This window comes from Myotis nattereri (genome assembly GCF_964212035.1).
Source record: "Myotis nattereri genome assembly, chromosome: 12".
In the NCBI taxonomy this organism is placed as follows: Eukaryota; Metazoa; Chordata; class Mammalia; order Chiroptera; family Vespertilionidae; genus Myotis; species Myotis nattereri.
Window position 1 is genome coordinate 71,002,983 of NC_138087.1, and position 20,682 is coordinate 71,023,664.

At 45.4% G+C, this 20,682-nt stretch overlaps 1 protein-coding gene across 2 annotated transcripts in view; it reads left to right on the forward strand.

The window, feature by feature from the left end:
* ASTN2 (astrotactin 2) overlaps positions 1 to 20,682 on the forward strand; it is a gene marked incomplete at its 5' end in the record, with an annotated part of 643,478 nt that overhangs the window by 219,611 nt on the left and 403,185 nt on the right. The window contains 3 exons of one of the 2 annotated variants that reach the window (XM_081102944.1): positions 18,407 to 18,491; positions 19,004 to 19,078; positions 19,836 to 19,973. In XM_081102944.1, the coding sequence (XP_080959070.1) occupies positions 18,407 to 18,491; positions 19,004 to 19,078; positions 19,836 to 19,973 (298 nt within the window). The remainder of the gene's footprint in view (positions 1 to 18,406; positions 18,492 to 19,003; positions 19,079 to 19,835; positions 19,974 to 20,682) is intronic. The other variant, XM_081102945.1, reaches the window with a different exon arrangement.

Genomic DNA, 20,682 nt, shown 5'->3' on the forward strand with positions numbered 1-20,682 from the left:
TGTCTTACAATCTTTACTGGCTGTGTCAGTAGGAAAGCTCATTCCTCCCAACGGAGTGGGGAAAGGAGGGAAGTGGGGCGATGCCGCTGCTGAGGAATATGTAGTGGTCATGATGCATGGGTGAACCTGATGCATGGGTGAACCTGGCCAGGTGTTCCTGGCTGTTGCATCGTAGCCCAGCTCTGGTGTGTTTTTCCAGAGATTTTAACAATTAGGACCACTCACAGGCCTGATTGATTATGGAATTGGATCCATGGTGTGCTGGAACTGGCTTGTATGGACTCCTGAGATTTGATTGTTATCATCTCTTTCCATCTCTTTGTTCAGTTATGTCATGTAACTAGCTTGGAAATTGGCTAGTATGAGCCAAAAATCCACAATTTTTGTAAAATTAGTAAATATTACAAAGCACGGCCTATTTTCCTTGCGAGGCCAATCATTAAATATTTACCATCATAACAGTGGGTGGGATGAGAACAGACGAATCAAGAACCAAGGCAAAGACGTGCCTCAGTGAAGGCTCAGTGCAGGCTTGTTCCTTCCCAAAATAGACTACCATTGCTCCATGCAAGGACTGCATGCTCTAGTCCCATGACACGGAGCACCAAACAGTTCAAATGGTCAGGCTTTGTCTCTGAAGAATGTCATCTTAGGTGAATCTTATTGTGAAATTTCTAGTTCTGTGCCTGTGTGGTATCATGCTAAATTCTGTATAGAAAATCTTATGGCCCAAACCACATGAGACAACAGCAGAAGACTCATTCATTTAGTCATGAATCCATTCATCTATTTATTGCCTCATCCAAGCGTTTAGTGAACCAAAGTAGAACTGGGATATCCTTCGGAGTAAGACTGAACTAGGTTCAAATCCTTGTTTCTCTGATTGCTGATTGTAGACCTTTGGACAAGTCATTAAACATATACAAGCCTCATTTTTGACCTATGTGAAAATTAGGAGAATAGTTCTTATTCTGCAGGGTTGTTGTGAGAATGTGATGAAAAATGAAGTTTAAAATTCACCGACTGTAGTGCCTTAATATACAGTGGGCACTCCAAACATAGTGCCTAATTTTATTTGTATGATCAGTTATTCAGTCATTTGTGTCTTCACTTAATTAATTTAATAAATTTCAAATAATGTACCAAATACAGAGTGTCCCCAAAATGTATACACACTTTGAACAATTTATTCCAATGGGTTAAATCTGAAAAGAAATAAATATCAATTGAGCTATCAAAAAAAAAGTGTGTAAACATTTTTTGGGACACCCTATATTTTAAGAGATACCTTGAACCCAGCAATGAACAACTGTATTGGATTATGGGAGAAGAAAGCAAGTTAGAGTCAATGTCCTATAGGGCCTGACCACCTAACGTGAAACTTACAGTGACCTGGACATTCGTGTCTGCTGACCTTTCATTTAGTCCCCATGTGACTTTTAAACTTGTACAATGAACAAAGTCCCAGGCCCTCAATCCTAGTGCCAGCTTTGCCACAGATTTGCCAGTAACCTTGGGCATGTCACATACCATGAACCTGTATGTTCCCTCTCTCCAACAAAGAGCTTAGTGGACACATACTTTAAATACAATACAGGTCTGTAGAGGTCATCTAGCCTCATCAGATGGGGAGACTGAGGGCCACCAAGGCTAAGCAGGTTGCCCAGTGTCACTCAGTAAATTAGTAGCAAGATACAAATTGCAACCTTGAATAGCTCCTGAGGTATTTTCCTGCGCAAAATCTGTGTTTCTATGACCTTTTAAGCACTAATAACTTAGAGCATAAGTATGATTGAAACAATTTGTAGGTGGCATTTAAAGCAGATTGAATTTTCTTTTCAAATTGATATGAACTTCAGTCATGTTCACCATCAAAATTAGTTTATTTTCTTGTCTTCAGCAGCCACTTTTCATTTGCAATCGGAATGAAATGATAATACCCTGGGTGTAGTTATGCCATCATGCATGTGTCTTATATATCACTAAATATTTCTCAGGCTCACATATTGTTACTCATATTTGCTGCAACCATGTATTACTAAAGTTTAAAGGGACACAAGGATTTTGAGAAGTTGTAGAGTCCAAGAATTCACAGAGATGGAAAACGCCCTGCCTTGAAAGAGATTGTAACATGATGGGTTTCTAGGTAACGTAGCAGATGTGTAGGATTTAAGTCGAGTAGTGCATAGGTGAGATGTGCAGTTAAATGAGCAGGAGAGAGCCAACTTTCTATCACACCAGAAAAGAGAGATGTGTATATGAGAACATAAGTTTTATAAGAACTTGCCTTTGCTCATATTGTTTATTGCCATATCGCAGGGATTGAAGCAGTTCCTGCATCAATGCATGTTTTGGATGGATGGATGGATGGATGGGTGGATGGATGGATGGATGGATGGATGGATGGATGGATGAGGAGCAAGTTTCAGTTACTGAAATGTTAAGCCCTGGGCAATAGATTGGGTGCCTTGTTCTGAGGTCAGGACCATAGATAGCTCTTTGGGCACTGACAATGTCATTTAGGCTAAATGTTTTTGTTTTATAATTTATCTTTATTGTTGAAAGTATTTCAAATGCCCCCCCTTTTTCCCACTGACCCCCTCCACTCTGCATCCACCCCTCCCAGGCCGTCACACATACTGTCTGTGTCTATAAGCTCCCCTGTCAATCTCTCCCCAATTCCACACCCCCGCCTTTTCTCGGAGATTTGTTTTTTGTTGAACCTCTATCTGGTGCAGCTAATTCTCTTCTGGAAGTCGCCTTCTCTCTCGAAATGGGTACTAGTCTTTCTTGAACTCAGTTAAAGTAAGCTCTATCTCTTACCTGTTCAGGATTGGTCTGTGTCGATATGCTACTACTCTGAGGGGCCTCAACTGGGGAAATCAGTCCTCCATGAAGTGAGTCCCTCTGATCCTCAGAATCCACAATGCCATGTACCCCACCACTTCTTGGTGTTGAACTTGACTGGGATCTGATTTAAACAATACCTTGTCTAACTTGTCAATTAATGTGCCCCATGTCTTATTATTCAGACATGCAAGATAATGGAATCAAACTTTAAAAAACCATTTTCAACAAAAGCCATTCAAAGAACAACAGCCAACCAAGGTTGTTCTGCTTAAAGTCAATGTACATGACCGTTAATTATAAAAACCTGTTTATCTCACCAGACTCATCCAGTTTGTGCAGGTTCATTATCTATATATAGCAGATGGAGGTGTTAGACAAGGACCAGATGTAACTTACAGTGAAGAGAATCCTTGTGGAGAGATATCGAGGGGGTACATGAAAGCCGGAGTAACAATAACAATGTATTATGCACTTACTGCGTACCGAGCATCATGCTGAAACTTTACATAACTACCTTGGTTTCCATAACAACATCCTAGGTGGTTATTATTGCTTCCATTTTCCATCGATGAAGCTGTATCTTAAAGTACATGATTGACATTCCCAAGGTCATATATTTACTAAGTATCACAGCTGGGATTTGGGCCCAGGCTGAGTGACAAGCTACTGTTTCAGGGAGTCCGTGTGTGAGAGAGTTTGCTTAGCAAAGGGAGAGGCAGTCTGGCATTCTCTTTGGATAGTGTTTGCAGAGAACTCTCAGGGGCACGTATGAATCCTTTGGACAAAGAATTTATAGAAGGAGTTGACGTGAAAAAGTGAAAGGACCCAATTGGACTCTGGGGACAAGGGAAAGGTGCAGAACTGAGAGGTGGACCTGTGGCAACGTGTTTGAGTTTCAGGGAAACCATTTTATATCTCTGTTTGGGAGTCTTGCTCTAGTTGGTTTCAATGGGTTGTAAAATGTGATGTTGTGGAAGAGGGTTGTGATCCTTTGGAAAAGGACAATCTGTGTCAAAGACGAGGCCATAAAGTGTCAGAGAGCCCACAATGGGAGGCAATAGGACTGACTGCTCAAACCTGGGGAAGAACGAGGTTGGAAAGGGCTGCAAAACCGACCTTGAGCATTTTTCCTTATTGGGAACTTGCCAATCCCACTGAAGGTTCAAGGCAACTTTTGCTTCTGAACTTGAAAAAATAAAAAGATGTGAGAGGTCTGAAATCTCGTATTGTAAAGTGGCATGTAGGAAGATATCGTGAGGTATCTCTGATGTTGATCTCTGGGGTATTTTCCAAAAAAGGAAGGCGGCTCTCAATTTCTGAGACTAGAATTTATCACTAAAAAGTATAGTCTAATGTATTTAAATTCGATTCTATATTTGATGGTATTCAACAAGTATATTACGAAAACATACAAGGGCCTCTAAAAATGGAATTCCGAAAAAGATTCCAGGGAACTTTTCAATATATTGTAATACCTATGACCGATGAGTTATCAGCAGACAAGGACATGGAAACAAGATGGGGCGGAAGTACAGGTTGGAGTTGGAGAGTGATTGGGATCCACACTCCATCTTGCGAAGTGTCCCCACACGTGTAAATGGTACATCATTTCCAGCAGCCAGTCTGACAGGGAGTCTGTAGGTCTCTCTGGAAGCAGAAGTCTGCTCCCTGCCCATGGCCACTTCTTCACCCCTCCTCCCTGTTTCAGCGTAAATGCCACTTCCTCCAGGAGGTTTTTGCTGGCCTTCTAGAGACTCAGTCATTGCCCCTCATTTATGCTCCTTAGTGTACTCAATTTTCCCTTTATGGTAAATAATAATAATAATAATAATAATAATAATAATGCACATTACATAGTGCAGACTTGTGCATCAGGCAGTCTTCCAAGCACTTCCCATATCTGACCTCATATAATCCTCTCCATGACCCTATGCAGTAGATACAGTCAGACTGTAACCAAACCGAGAAACATCAGATATAAATGGAGCAATATTTAATGTGCCAGTAAGGAAAGCAGGCTGTCAATAATAACCATAAGACACTAATAGATACCAGACAAGTCCTCATTTCAGGGATATTAGAAAGTGGGAAGTTACATCATGTAATGCCCTGTTATCGCCATGTGCAGATGAGGGAAATAAATCACATAAGTTAATGGATTTTCCCTGAGTCACGCATCTAGGAAGTAGTGGAGTTAAGATTGGAATCCTAGAAGTCTGGCTTCAGAGTTTAACCTCCTCACCACTAGCCTGTACTATCAATACATCATCACAGCTTGTAATCACAAACCTAAGTGTGTGATTCTGTTTAATTACTAGCCTCTGAGAGACTGTGTGCTGGGGAAAGGCAGGGTCGTGTCTGTGTTACTCGCTATTTGTCCTCAAACCCAGCCCACTGTCTAGCACACCGTTGATGTTCAGGAATGAGTAGTGGAATGAGTGAATGGAAGAAGTACTGGATTTGGAGACAAATTCCATGGGCTTCTTTCCTAGATCTGCAATTTTGACTCCGGCTGTGACCTGTGACATGCCGCTTTGTTCTCTAGGCCTCCGTTTCTCCATTCATAATTTACATGAGAATCTTTCTAAGTGCTCTCCAGCTCCCAAGTTCTAGGTACTGCCAACTTCACTGAAAGCAATGCTTTGTTCATCTCTGGCACCTAATGTCATCAGGATGCCAGGCCCTGACAATGAGCAGAACAGATAAAAATCACCACCATCCTGGAGCAGTGGTGGCACGGGGCAGACAGGTGGGGGCAAGGGGTAGACAGGTCACTGGAATATGTGTAGTAACAAATAAACAGATTGTATCATATGCTAGAAGATGATGTGTTATCTTTATGTGAAGGGGCTGCAAGAAGAGGGGGCTGTGGATATGGAAGAGAGGAGTGATTGTAAATTGAATTAGGGCCCTTTAAGGGCAGATTGGGCCTCACATGTTTGAGGAAGATTATGGAGGAGGAGGTGGCTCACCTTCCCCGGATATTAGGAGGACATACGATGGGATCACAGAGGGACGAAAGGCTAAGCCTGTGGGGCCTCGTAGACACTGCAAGGACCTTGGCTTTCAGTCTGGATGCAGTGGGCGCCTCGGGGGAACTCGAGCTGAGGACGTATGCCAGCTGACCTATATTTTGGGAGGATCTCTCTGGCCACCCACTTGAGAAAAGTATCTAGGGATAGAGGCAAGAGTGGTAGGAGGGAGGCCACTTAGAAGGCTGATGGGATAATGTAGGCGGGAGTTGATGGTGGCCTGGGCCAGGGACGTAGCCATGGAGGTGGAGAGAGTGCTTGGAACCCAAATAGTGCATTTAATTCAATGCAGTTGTTGAGCAAGCACTGATTGTATGCCAGGCACTGTGCTCTGTATTGGGTAGTGAGCAACAGCAGCTGCCCTCCCGTCCATTAGAACTTCCTGTCTAATGAGCTGGCTTCAGGCTTTGACAATAGCGATGAAAAATGCTACTGCTCTGTTCCCCTCCATGTGTAGGGTCCCAGGACCAGTGTTCACTGTGTCTCCACAGAAAGGGCCCAGGGGAGGATGACAAGGTCTTAGTCTGCTCAGGTTCCCACAAAAAAATTTCATCGACTGGTGTGGTGGCTGGAACAACAGAAACAGGTATCTCACAGCTCTGGAGGCTAGAAGTCCAAGATCAGGATGTCTCAGAATTGGTTCCTGGTGAGGGTTCTCCACCTGGATTGCAGATGGTCAACTCAGCTTCTCCTTTTGTCCTCACATGGCCTTTCCTGAGAGAGAGGAGAGAGAGAGAGAGAGAGAGAGAGAGAGAGAGAGAGAGCGAGACGGGGGGAGACCGTCCACTTCTTATAAGGACACTAATTCCATCATGAGGACCCCACCCTCACAACTTCATCTAACCCTAATTACCTCCCAAAGGCCCCATCTCCACATACCATCACATTGGGGACTAACAGTTCAACCTATGAATTTGGGGGAACTACAGACAAGACACTGCCACCTCCTTAATTTGCTCCAAACTGCGCTGCCCGCATGGTGGGCTCTGTTTTGTTTCTAGAGAGGCAGTCAGACCAAAACTGAAATAGTCCAGGCATTAAATTCAGACAGACCTGGGCTGAAATCTTGGCTCTGCCTCTAACTAGTGGTATGGTTTTGAGCAAATGTCTTCATTTTCCCCCAAGCCTCTATATCCTGCTCCTTTTCATCAGATTATTATAACTTCGCCAGGTTATTATGATGATTATAATCAATACAAAGCACCTGCCACATTATATGTCAAATATTCAACAAATGGGAATTATTGAATCAGGGGCAAAAAGGATCCCCAATGTTGGCAACGCTTAACCCACAGAGGACTTAACTGTGATGGATTTGAAGGCATGAAGACGGATTCTGAGCAGAAAGGATCTCCAGAAACACTTAAAACACACATGCGCTTAGCAATAACCGTTTCTGGTTGTTTGATACCACAGGTAGGGAACCAGCCCATTGCACCACACTGTCCGTTCTCCTCTCTCTTGACTGAAGGCAGCTTTCACGTCAGTGTAGATGATTAAAGGCGTGTGTGTGTGTGTGTGTGTGTGTGTATTTCCATTCCTGCCTCCTGGCTACAGTATTAAATGTCCCTTAATTAAAACTTCATTAATTGGCTCTGTAGCAACCACAGGGGCTGGGGAAGGCACACGGAGACTGTCCCACAGGACAGCGTGTCAGGATTTCACGCTGCATCACACAGGTCATGCGGGGTCAGGTTCCTCTCCCTGGACAGTATACACAGCCTGCTATAATCTCCCTGGTGACCGGAAATGGGCATGCCAGCGAATCCTGACTCCCTTGTGAGGCTTGGCGCGGGCCACGTGGACACACGCTGCTTAATTTTAATGATTCACAACAATCCTCCATCCCATACCAGCCAATGTGGCGTAAAGATGTTTTGTAAGTGAAGCTGATGGAAGGAGACCTAACTTGGAGCAGTGAACACACAGTAAATATACAGATGATGTGTTATATAGAATTGTACACCTGAAACCTATATAATTTTATTAGCCAGTGTCACCCCAATAAATTCAATTTAAAAAAGCAGAGAAACTGATGGGAAGTGGCACTGATTTTCAATTAAATTAATACCAGAAAGTGGGGGCTGGCCAAGGTGTGGGGTGAAAAAGAAGGATTGCATTAGCAGACAATGAATGCTGTCGTTGTTCCGGGCGCCCTTGCATGCTATAGTTTATGTGATCTTCACGTTAACCCTTGAAGTTATAGACACACTGTCCTTTGATAGACTCCCTTTGTGGATGGATGAAATTAAGGTGAGTCTGGGGATTTAACTTGGGCCTCTGACCCAAACTCAATTTCTTAGCACAGATGGTGCTATCAAGGGAAGCAAGGTGTGGAGCAGAACAGACAGACAGAAACACACACACTGAGAAAACTGGAGAAGCAGAGACCAAAGAGAGAAACTGAGGCAGCTACAAAACCACAAAGATTGAGAAATAAAGGCAGGCAGAGGTGGCGGATGGCGAGACGCATGAAAGAGAAGAGAGACATGGAGGTGGGGAGGAGTAAGAACAAGAATTGCATATAATTAGGCGTGAGTCTAGCAAAGTGAAAATTGGCCGGTTCAGCTGAATGTACACATTATGTAAATGGTATAATATTCCAGATGGAAAGAAGTGGGAAGGACAGTAGTTCTCCAGTTTCCATGGAAGCTGGCTGGGACCCTGACCATCTGCCGGCAGCTGAGTCTGGGGCCACTCTGAGCAAGGGACCGTCTAAAGCAGAGGGCAGAAGTCACACGCTACCCGCAGGCTGTCCCATTCTGGGGTGTCTGAACCCCTTGCATATGGCATCCGTGGCTTGGGCAGGTCATGTACATGTGGCCCACGGTACTCAGGGCATATCTTGGCTCTAATTTTATTAGTGATTTTTTTTAAAACCCATAAAATAGCCGATGCTTGAAAAAGCCATCATTGCTTCTCTTTTGTAAAGAACTCTTTTGCAAAGTGAGTAATTACCCTCTGCTTAATTTATTTTGTATTTTTCACTTTGCTGTTTCAGGTTTATTCAAGCAGTGAACAAGTGCATGATTCATCATCGTGCGTTCTCAATAGAATAGTGTGTATTTTATCCTCACTGCATCCTCGTGAATGGGAGAGGGCCGGGGGCTGTTCCCCAACTTCTAGGTGAGAGGGATGAGGCTCAGAGGTGAAGGGGGTGGAGAAAGGCCGCATGTTAACCGGCAGGGTCACAGCTGCAGGGACCCCTCGCCCTGCAGACCCACTGTGCGCATGTGTCAGGAATTCCAGGTTCTTCAACTGGAATGACATCCTTCCTGGATGTTGGAGACGGCTGCATTGTATCTGCCCCAGGCCGTCGGTGAAATTTCTTCACCCCTTCCTTCTCAGTCAGCCATAATTTTCAGGGAGTCTCTTAGCCACAGCACGAATCTGTAGATAATTCAGGGATGGAGGAGGTTAGGAGGAGAGGGAATGGATGGAGCCAGTGGAGAGGTGTCACCCTGGCTGAGACCCTGAAGCGGGCGCCTGGCTCGTGGCCTCTCAGACCCCTGGCCTCCCCCACGGCTGCCCACGTGATCTGGGTCAATGCCAGTTAGTCCCCAAGTCGCCGAGATTACGGACTCTGATCTCTCTCTGACCCGATCACCCGCTGATGGCACCAAAACCTTTCGGCCTCTATTTTTTTCCTTTTTCTTGCTCTCAGAGGTATCGTGATGAATGACAATGAGGGGCGAGCTGCTGAAATGCTGGTGTCCAAGTTTTCTCAAATGCCTTGAGAAGAGCAAGGCTGAAACGTCTCATCCCAGCAGTGAAAGGAGAAAAGAGGGGGCAGAGATGGCCAAGAGAGGTTGCTTAGATGTCATCAAGACCGACCTCCTCACTATGCAGTTAGAGAGGCTGAGTCCCAGGCGGGGGGGGGGGGGCCTGCCGTGCTCACACTGCACACTTGGCTGGTAGATCCCTAAAGAAGGCAACCTCACTTATAAATGTCCGAGTTATGTTCCCTTGTTATTTCACTCCAGTCACGTGACTCTGCCTCCCAAGCTCCTAGCCCTCCCCCACATACCTATCCCCTCCTCCAGTCCCAAGGGAGACCCTGACTTCAAAAGACAAGACCGGAGTATATTAGCCTGGGCGGCATGGCTCAGTGGTTGAGCATCAACCTATGAACCAGAAGGTCATGGTTCGATTCCTGGTCAGGGCACATGCCCGGGTTGCCGGCTCGATCCCCAGTGTGGGATGTGCAAGAGGCAGCTGATTAATGAGTCTCTCTCATCACTGTTGTTTCTATCTCTCTCTCCCTCTCCCTTCCTCTCTGAAATCAATAAAAATGTATATTTTAAAAAGACCAGAGTATATTAGAGGAGGAATCACGGACTAGAATTTGAACATGGTATGAGGGGATATTTGGGTATCTCTGAGTACTAGGTTCTCGTTTTTATAGATGGGGAGACCGAGGGAAAGAACAGTGATTTGCCCACGGTTGCACGGGAGTCTGCATTAGAAGATGTATGCCCCGATGGCGCTGCCTGCATTTATAGCTGCCCAGAGCATCTCATTCCTTTACTAAATAATCATTTTGCCACTTGATTTCCCTCTCACCTCTCACTCCCTCTCAGCCCGTGGTCTCTCCTCCGTGGACCCCGCCTCTCTCCAATTCTCAGGGAAGACCTGCTGCAAGCAAGGAACAGATGCTAGTCGTCAGGGGGTTCTCAAATGGTTCTGTTCTGATGATAAACCCAGAGGAAGTCAGAACATGAAAGGTACAGGGAGGAAGAAAAATTGGTAAAATTGGGAAGATGGGCTGGGGCCGGGCATGAGGGCTTTGAATGGCCAACCAGGGTATATAAACTCTACCCTGAGAGCAACTGGCATCCACTAGAGTTTTCTAGATGAGCTATGGGTGCAGCTGTACTTTGAAGAGATAACTGGCATTCAGTGCGTTTAGACGGGGACACTAAACACAGGTCGCCAGTGATAAGGCTTTTTCCATAGGGCCCGCACCAGGGCAGTGGCCATTCGGAGAGTTGGGGAGGAATGGGTTTGAGTGACAACGAGATAGAATCAGGGGGGGTCCGGGTACCATTTGGATGTGGAGGGTATAAAAAGTAGAGTCCAGTGAAAGATTTTTATAAGGTTTGTCATTTGGGAAGAAAGTGAGACCATTTGTCATAGAGAGGTGCATCAGCTGCTTTTGCTATAGCCATGCTGCGTAACAAACAAGCACAGCACTTTATTGTCAGCAACTGCAAGCATGCCCCCCTTTGTTACAGGTCCTGGTGGACTGATCTAACCAGAGCTCATCTTCAAGCTCATGTATCCAGCTCGGTTGCCCCTTGTCCTTCTGGGATTAGGTCCACTCATGGCAAGAGGCAAGGAATACAGAGAACAAGCCCAGCCACACAGCACGCTTTAAACCTCAACTTACCTCCTGTCGGCTGCATCCCATTGGCCAAAGCAAGTCACATGGCAAGCCTAGAGACAAAGGCCAGGAAAGAAATTTTATCCTCACAATCAGTCATCACAAGGATATGAATACATAACACTACTATAGAGACATGAAGAGTTGACAACAATAATTCAATCCACCACAGGGTAGGCTGACCTTCAACACCCCCGGATTTCCTGTTTTTGAGCCCTTTTCCATCTCCCTTAAGGCATTCCTCCTAGAGCCATCACATAGCTTGGGAAGAAAGAATCAGAAAGATGCTGGGCTGGGATCTTGGTTCATTCCTTCTCAACCTTGGGCAGCTTACTCACCCTCTCCAAACCTCAACTTCACATTATTTAAAGTGGAGCCAATAAGCCTTCGTCCCCGTGTTGTCATGGATACCAGAACTAATTTGGCTGAGGTCAGCACATAGTAGATGCTCAATTAGCAGAAGGTCTGATGTCAGCCCTGGGTCTGGCCCCTGCTAGTAGAAAATCAATCCAACAACCCTCAGTACTTAGGTTATGAATCCAGGACAGTCCTGCATATTTGGAAGAGCCATTCTTGGCCTTTAAATGTGGTGAAAGTTTAGAAATCAGCAGGATGTGACTGCAGGTGCACTTCTTCTCTTCCTCTTGTTGTCAGTGATCATTGAACTAAAGGCAGCTCTCCTTGCTCTTGCCCTTGTGGTCATGCTTGTTGTTGTGATGTTTGGGATTATGTGAAAGAACATGAGTGTTGAAGACCTGACTATGACCTCCGGCGAGTGACTAATTGAGGCTGACCTTCGGCTTTCTAATTTTACAATGTCGACACTAGTACCTTCCTCCTCATACTAGTCCTGGGATGACTTCCGAGATGACATACAATAACTTATTTCGAGTGTCTTCCACTAGTCCTAGCACAGAGCAGGCCCCAGTCATGTTAGGCCGAGCCCATGCCTCCCCCATCACATGCCTGGCCCTGAGTTGGACTCCAGTGGCACAAACACAAAGAGGCTCAAGGCAGCCACTCAGAGTCGAACAAAAAAGGGTGCCATGCACGCTGTTTCTCTGAGAGCCCTAGGAGATGCCTTTCCAAGCCACAGCCACAAGAAGAGTCAATAAGAAATTGAACAGCGGCCGGTGTCCCTGGCCTGTGGTGATATGTGATGACTGTTGAAAATGGAATCATAAGAGGATGACAGGGTGGGAGGAGTGGAGCCAGACAGCCGGCTGACTCGGGAAGAAGGCTTTGCACTTATCTAGCCCTCTCATGGGCAGGTGGCGGGCTCCTCTGAGCGCTGGGGGGCAGAGCGGGCAGCATCCTCTGGCTGATGCTCCACCCTCCTGTGCCCGGGTCAGTGGGAGAAGCCATAGAAAAAGGCAACAGGTGTTTCTGGTTCTGGAAGCACAGGGATCAGCCCTGTAGATGATTTCATTAAAGCTGCCCTGATTTGCAGATAAAGGAACTGAGGTCCCTTTGGCTTTGCAAAGAGCGTATACATCGACATTGAGACCATCCTTCCTCTAGAAAGCATTTTCTCTCTCCACTAAAACAAGAGGCTAAATTGGCCCCTTTCATCCAGGAACAATAGTAACAAAAACTCAAAACAGGTATGATGTTTTCAACAAGAAGAAACATGCCCAAGATTGCTCTGAGGACTTTTCAGATATATATATCCTCTGATCATTCCAGCACATCATTGATATCACTCATCACAGATAAGGAAAAAGACTCGGAGAGGCGAAGCGACCTGGTCAAGTTCATACAAATGCTACGTGCTAAGAGGCAGAGCCCTGATTTACATCCAAAACGAGATGACCCGATGACTCCAGGGCCCACAGTCTGAACCCTCTCCCCAGCCCACCAGCCCTACACAGTTCCCATGAGGCGCTGTCTGTTTCTAAGTGATTTAGGAGAGCCTCAAACAAGATAAACTCAGATTGTTCATAACTGAGGGATTCTGTTGTTTTTACCCAGCTGTTTATGCAGTGAGAATGCATGTAACAAAAAGTGAGAATTCAATAAGTGGAAAAAATAAATATGTTAAAAGCAGCACAACTCATCTATAGCTAATAATAGAGTTCTAGTAATTAGCACAATGAAAGTCTATTTCATTGAATTCCCATAAGGGAACCACTTTAATGAAGAGAGTAAACTCTTTTTTTTTTTTAAGGCCTGCATTATCAATTCCATATAAATGTATGTTTTTAATCTATTAAGATTATTTCAAATTCATTATATTAAAAAAAAAGCCCTTGCAGATTTTTCTCAGTGGTTAGAGCATTAGCTTATGGACTGAGAGGTCTCGGGTTCAATTCCAGTCAAGGCCATGTACCTGGGTTGCAGATTCGATCCCTGGGCCCAGGTCGGGCCACATGCGGGAGGCAACCAATTTGTCTCTCTCACATTGTTGTTTCTCTCTGTGTCTCTCCCCCTTCCTTCAACTCTCTCTAAAAATCAGTGAAAAATATCCTTGGGTAAAGATTAACCAAAAATAAAAATATAATAAAAATAATAATCCCTGTTTGTAAATGCAATACATTATCATTATAGGACACTCAGACATGTCAGAGGAGGGCCAAGGGGGAAAAAGTATCCCTAGAAAATGTCCCAGGCATAATGTTGAGTGACTGAGGCAACAGTGCCGGGAAAGGATGTTGAGGTCATGGCCAAGCACCCTGGGTTCTAATCCTGTGATTTGGCCAAACACTGCCCCTCTCTGAGCTGTGTTTCCCCTTCTGAAAAACTATCGGAATTAGAGGATCTTTCAGAGCTCTTCCTGCTCTGATGTGAAATGGAATTCTATTTTAGACATCTCACCAGCACTCATGTTTACACTTTCCATCTCCTTGGCAAGTACATGTCATAGATGTATGAATGTTACTTTCAATCTTCAGCAGAACTGTCATTATTCTAAATGAAGTCACCTTGAATGTATGAACATTAGAACATATTTATATATTCACTAACTCACCCCTCTGTTCACGTGTTTATTTATCAAATGCACTGTCGGGCACTATACTAATTGGTAGGATGTGGAGATGATTAATAAAAGGTTTCTGCCTGGCTGGTGTGGCTGAGGGGTTGAGCATCGACCTATGAACCAGGAGGTCACAGTTCAATTCCCAGTCAGAGCACATGTCTGGGTTGTGAGCTCAATCCCCAGTAGGAGGCGTACAGGAGGCAGCCGATGAGTGAGTCTCTCTCATCATTGATGATTCTACCTCTCCCTTTCTCTCTGAAATCAATAAAAATATTTTTAAAAAAGAAAAGGTTTCTGCAAACAAGAAACTCCCAGGTTAGTGGGGAGAACAGGCAAATTTTTTGAAAAGCTTCCGCATCCCATTGGCATAGGATTACTATTGTGAAACGCACCCCTCACTTGTGTAGGTGCCAGGCAGTGCAGCAGGCATTGGACGCAGCGGTGAGCGAGATGGGTGCAGCCCCCTCCTTGCTGGAGCCTCTGTAGTGCGCGCAGTGACGGAGCGCGGGCACCTGGTATGCCTGAGCTGCTCTTTGGCCTCCTGGCTGCCCTGCATGTGCAGGGGCAGGACCCAGGAAAGGCCTCACGGGGGAGGACTCCATCCTCAGCTCTGGCTGTCAGAGGCTTGCATCTTGCAAGAAGGAAATGCTCAGTTGCAAATAGTGGAGGGTAGGCTGAGCCAGCGAAATGGGAAACAGAAGTCAATAAAGCCAATAGCCCCAGCATTGAGGACATCTTGCCGCAGACACCTGGCCCAGCTGCTAAGGGAGATCACGGCGAAGGCTGAAACACAGTGTCCAGAAAGCAGGGCTTGGGGATCTGGAAAGGCCACACAGACCACGGACTCTCATTGGTGCTCGAAATTGAGGAACATCTACAATTTTCCATCTTGCAGACAGGGAAACTGAGACCATAGAGCTGATATTTGGGACATATCAGAATTCAGGGAAAGGAAAAGGGGAGGAGACTGAACCATGAGCTTCACCTTTGACCACTTCAGTGTAATCTCACATCAGCTCTGTGAGAGTGACGGCACTGCCATCCCATTCTATAGATGACAAAATCGAGTCTCGAGAAGATAAGGTCCGTTTCCCAAGACCATGGGTCTAGGGAGAAAGAAGTGAGGACTGGAACCCAGGCCTGTCTGGAGGCAGCGTTCATTCACTTTTCCCTCGGCCTCACTTCCCCTTCTCCAGGCAGCCTTCTGCCTCCCCCTCGCTCCCCCAGGGTGGTTGCCTCTCATTGGCAAAATACATATTTGTTGTGTAATGAGCGTCAGGAATTACTGATCCGTTCAGAGGCAGGGGAAACTTGCCTCACAAGCACATGAGAAAGAAGGAGCAAAATAGAGCAGCATCCTTTTCCCGTATAGATTTTTCATTCTCACTAATATTCCCAAAAGGAGGGAAAGGAGGAGAAACGACCTGTGCTGTTTCCTGCAGAGTCACTGATCAGAGAGACAGGTACTGCTGCCATTGCCCTTCCCAGCAGCCCCCCTGGCCCGCCCCAGCCTGACTCCCTGTCCCTGCGCCAGAGCTCACACTTTCACCTCTCCCATTATGAATCACGAGGACTCTGGCTTGTGGCAGATCATAAATCAGTCCTGGGAGTCTTGAGGACAAATCCCAGGACTTTTAATCTTTAATATTAGACGTGCTTCAAGTGGTGAATATTTCATGAAGGGACTGTTGCATTTTAACACATGGTTAGTGACCTACCCCTCCCATGTTGGTGAATTACTCTCATCCACATCTCAAGGATTTCAGCCCTCTCTTCCACTAGTTTTACCTGCAGTAACCATCATGGGCCCATTAGGTAGCACATACCTATAGCACCCACATTCAGTGGAATGCCCCGGGCATGATCCTGAGGGGAGAGTTAGCGACGACCCCTGCCTGCACGCAGCCCCTTCTGATCGGCCACGTGTCCAGGGAAGGGGAAAGGTAGACCTTGCTCTCTCTCCTTGCTTCTCCCTCTGCTTCTTTAGTCTTATTCTGAATATTTTGAATATTGACCCAGTCTTCACCCTGTATGCTGTCTTACTACCTCGTTCAGCTAACATTTATTAAGCCCAGGCTGATTGCCAGCTATTTGCTAATGCTGGGGGTACAAAGATTAAGCAGCATTGTTATATATAAAACCAGTTAGAGTGTTTTTCAACACTCACAGTGCTTTGTATAAGGTCAAATGCATAACACGTATAGTGAATCAGTGAAAACAGTAAGGTTATTTGATGAATACAAACGTTTTGAAATCAGGAGTCATGGGTGACAGTTGTACAACCTGTGTCACCCTAGCATCATAGTCGCTGCCACATTTTGTTTGGGTTGCACAAGGGTGAGAAAATCCTGGTTCGGAAGACATGTCGTTGTAAATAGCATGAGCTTGTTAGCACCTCAACTCCAGTCTCAGTACCCTCCTCAATGAAACAGAGATGACAGGAGATTATTTTAATGAGGCCTGCATAAAACATAATGGAGAGGCGCTCTCCAATGCCCTACATTCTAGCATGTAACTGCTGAGTGTTTAGAAATTTTTTAAATCTTTATTGTGGAAACTATAACAGATGCCCCCTTTTTTCCCAATTAACCCCTCCCTCTACACTCACTCCCTCCTCAGGCCTTCACCACACTATTGTGTGTGTCCATGGTTATGCATATATGCATATAAGTTAATTGGTTACTCTCTCTCCACTCCCACCTTCCCTCTGAGAAACATAACTTTTAAAAAATAAATTAAAATATAAAAGATGCGAAGTTCCTAGATCTCCCTCATTGAACTATATACTTTTTTCCAAGAAATGTGGTTTGAAAACTCTCATGTCAGACCAAATAGAATGCCTGCAGGATGAAAGAACTGTGGTTTCCTCTGGGGGTGTGCATGGGTGTGGCCACCAGAGGACCAGAAAGAAGGCAACCTGACATTAATAGTCCGGAAACTTACCAGAGCCATAGCATGGTTATTCGTTCAGCTCGCAGTGCTGAGCACCTACTCTGTTCCAGGCAGTGAGCTAACCCAGCCCACTTCCTACCAGCGTTTCCCGAGGTGTGTTCCACAGAATACGAAGCCTGTGACTCGTTCACCAGCAAGCTTCCCAAGGTGAAGTAAGTTTAGGGAAAACTGTATGTGCATCACCCTCATGCAGAAGCACACTCTGCTGGCTCTGAGGAATGGTACCGTGTTTCCCAGACACGTTTTTATATAGAATCTATTTTTGGTAAAGCATCTGTGAACATTTTACACATACACCTTAGGAAGAACTAGCAACCAATTGGATCAGAACCTTAAGGCGTGTACAGTGGAGCAGGATAGAGAGTAGCACGGGGGTAGGACAGAGTTTCTGAAAACCCTCCCAGGATTCTGAAGGACTTGCGACATCCACTGACCATGTCAAATGAGCTTGGCCAGAGGGGAATACACTTAAGGCAGTGTGGGATGCTGGCAAGAATTCATAAGACATGGCCAGAAAAAAAGAAAGATGCATGAATACATGGGTGGATGGATGGAGGGATGGATAGATGCAAGAATGGATGGATGGATGGATGGGTTGATGGATGGATGGATAGGTGAGTAGATGGGAGGGAACAAGATGGGGAAGAAAGGGAGGAGAGGAGAGTAAAACCAATTAAAATAAGCAAACAACAACTAAAATAAAATCTGGAGATTGTAAATGAAAAAAATTCTTTTCCAAAAGGGAAAATCAAAAATATTTGAAGGAGTGGCATTTGATCTGTGGCTTATAAATGAACATGGATTGTTCACTCAGAGAGAATTCAATTTTCTGATTACACTTTTAGTACAAATGTAATTTATCATAACTTAGCTATCTGAGGACAAGCCCTCCGTTTGTGGCCACGAGGCCACTTTCTATTTCCCTCATTAAGCCATGAGCTCTTTCAGCAGCAGGGTTGTACCTTGATCTCTGTATCCCCTGTGCCAGGCAGAAAGCCTGGCAGGGCATTGTGGTCAGGATTCGTTGAATGAATGAATGAACAAATGAATAAAATCTTTATTCCCCACTGTGGCAGGTAGACCAGAAACCCCTCTTTCCGTGGGCAGAATGAAGCAGCTCGCTGTATTTTCTAAGAAAGCACCGACAGCAGGGGAGAAGACTGTTTTGTGGGAACAGCATTTCACAAGACTGCTTTCTCTTTTTCCTTACAGGAGAGTGTAGCTGCCACGAAGGCTATGCCCCCGACCCAGTGCACAGACACCTGTGTGTGCGCAGTGACTGGGGACAGAGTGAAGGGTGAGTGGCAAGGGACATTGGGCAGGGACAATGGAGGACCGTTCCCACTTCCTCGGTTCTGTTCCCAGGGACCCCAAGCCACTTCACAAAGAGGACTCTTTTTCTGTAACGTTTTTATTTCTTCAAAACCCGGTGGAAAATGAATCTTGTTTCCCACTAAACCCCGTTTTAGTATTAAAGGTACATGATGACTCTTCTAGAGAACAAATGCTGACATGTAGCACCCCCTCCCAGACCACAAGTAATCCAAGAACAGTTCCTAAAATGGACCGATGAGGAAACAGAAGCAGAGTTTTGTACATCACTCCATCATGGACAAGCTGGGATTTAAAGGGGCTGAATCCTTCCATATGATGGAGACATTCTTGTTTAACATATACATAGTCTTAGCCAGAACAAAATTACTTCTGCAAAACTTGCTTGTTTATAAAGCTACTCTTTTATGAATCCTACCTACTTCTGAGTAATATTATCTCCTGTCTCCTTTTCTTTTCCTCCTATTCTTCCTACAGACCTTGGCCTTACACAACACTTGAGAGGGGCTACGATTTGGTGACGGGGGAGCAAGCCCCGGAAAAGATTCTCAGGTGAGTTGAGAAGCCTGTCGGGGCACGATGCTGGGGAGTGAAGTGGGGTTCTCATGGGGAAGTGTGGTTACGCCTCCTTAGCTGATCGAACCTGTGCACTTCTGGGCTGTAATGAGTGCAGAGGGACTCTCATGGACACAGATGTACCATCACAGCCCCTGTTACTATGGAGATCTATTTCTTATCTGTCTGGCATCTAGACTTAGGGACTGAGGTAGTTAACCTGGAAGAGACATTACTGATTATCTCGTCTAGTGGTTTAAAAATATCCTATAACTATTGGCCCTGTTCCTGCTAGCTCCATGAAATCTCGTGTGAAACGTCAATACCTAAGCTGATAAAGACGTACAGCAAATTAAGTGCCAGACTGGAAATCAGATTTGGGTTCAAACGGATTCAGAGTTCATGCTTTTAACCTTTGTGCAGACTCCCCTGCTGACTACACAGTCATGCATGGAACTCGGCTAGGTACCAGGAGTGCTTGGGAAGGCAGAGCTGAGATGGTCTCTGTCCTCACAGAGCCCACTGTTTATTGAGAGCAGGCCCTGTACTCCCATGGGCTCCATGATTAATAGGTTTAATAAATGACCATCCAAGTCTGAGCAGAGTGGTCCTAAATTGTACCTTGGAGAATGTAGGGGGCGCAATTGGGTGGGGAAGAGAAAAGGGGTCCGAGAAGGGGTGGGGGGAGGATCCATTTCTTCAGTTTTCATTCTGCTTCCTAGGGAGTTCCCCAATGGAAACTCTTACATTGCAGGTCTACTTTCAGCTTGGGCCAAGGACTCTGGCTTCCTGTCAGCAAAAGCTTTGTGGTCCCACCTGTGGAGCTGTCCATCAACCCCCTGGCCAGCTGCAAGACTGACGTGCTCGTCACAGAAGACCCTGCAGATGTCAGGTAGGGAAGTTCCTCTCCAGTATCCTTGTAGCAAGAACTTCTTGGAGCCCTGGGAGCCCCTGTTTCAGGACCACAGGAACTCTGTGAAGAAGTACCCTTCATACGGTTGCAGTAGGCTGCTGCCTTGTAGATGATGTAAGGAACTCTGTTAAGTATGCCATGCTCCATGCTCCTAATAGTGCCTTCCATTGGTGGGCCTCGAGGCCTTGTATTTCAACATCCTTACTCTACTTCGGGGCATGTATAAAATATGGGATAGGCTAAAACATCACCTGGCACATCATGGAATCATTAATGGTCTTATCTAAGGCCATTACTTAATCCTATATCTGAGAGTCGCGAAAGTGAACGGTTGGAGAATGCGATGCTTTCTGTGGTGATTTGGGGCTACTTCATATGTTCTAAATGTCCAGGTCTAATGTGTTTGTTCTTTATTCATGAAAGGATGGAGACTGCACCCTCCTTACATGTTTTATACTGTGTAGTTAACTTCATTATAGACTAACTCTTCTGTGCTTCAAGTAGTTGCTTACATATCATTCTGTCCCATTAGTGGAGACTATCTTAAGGTCAAAGAAAATAACTTATTTGGCTTCTTAATCCCCAGTTCCCAGCTCATACTGGACCTCTACTAAATGTTTATTGATTTAATTAAACCAGTGGTCTTAGATCTGATCCTAGTACTATCTTGGAGCTTTTCACTGGAGGG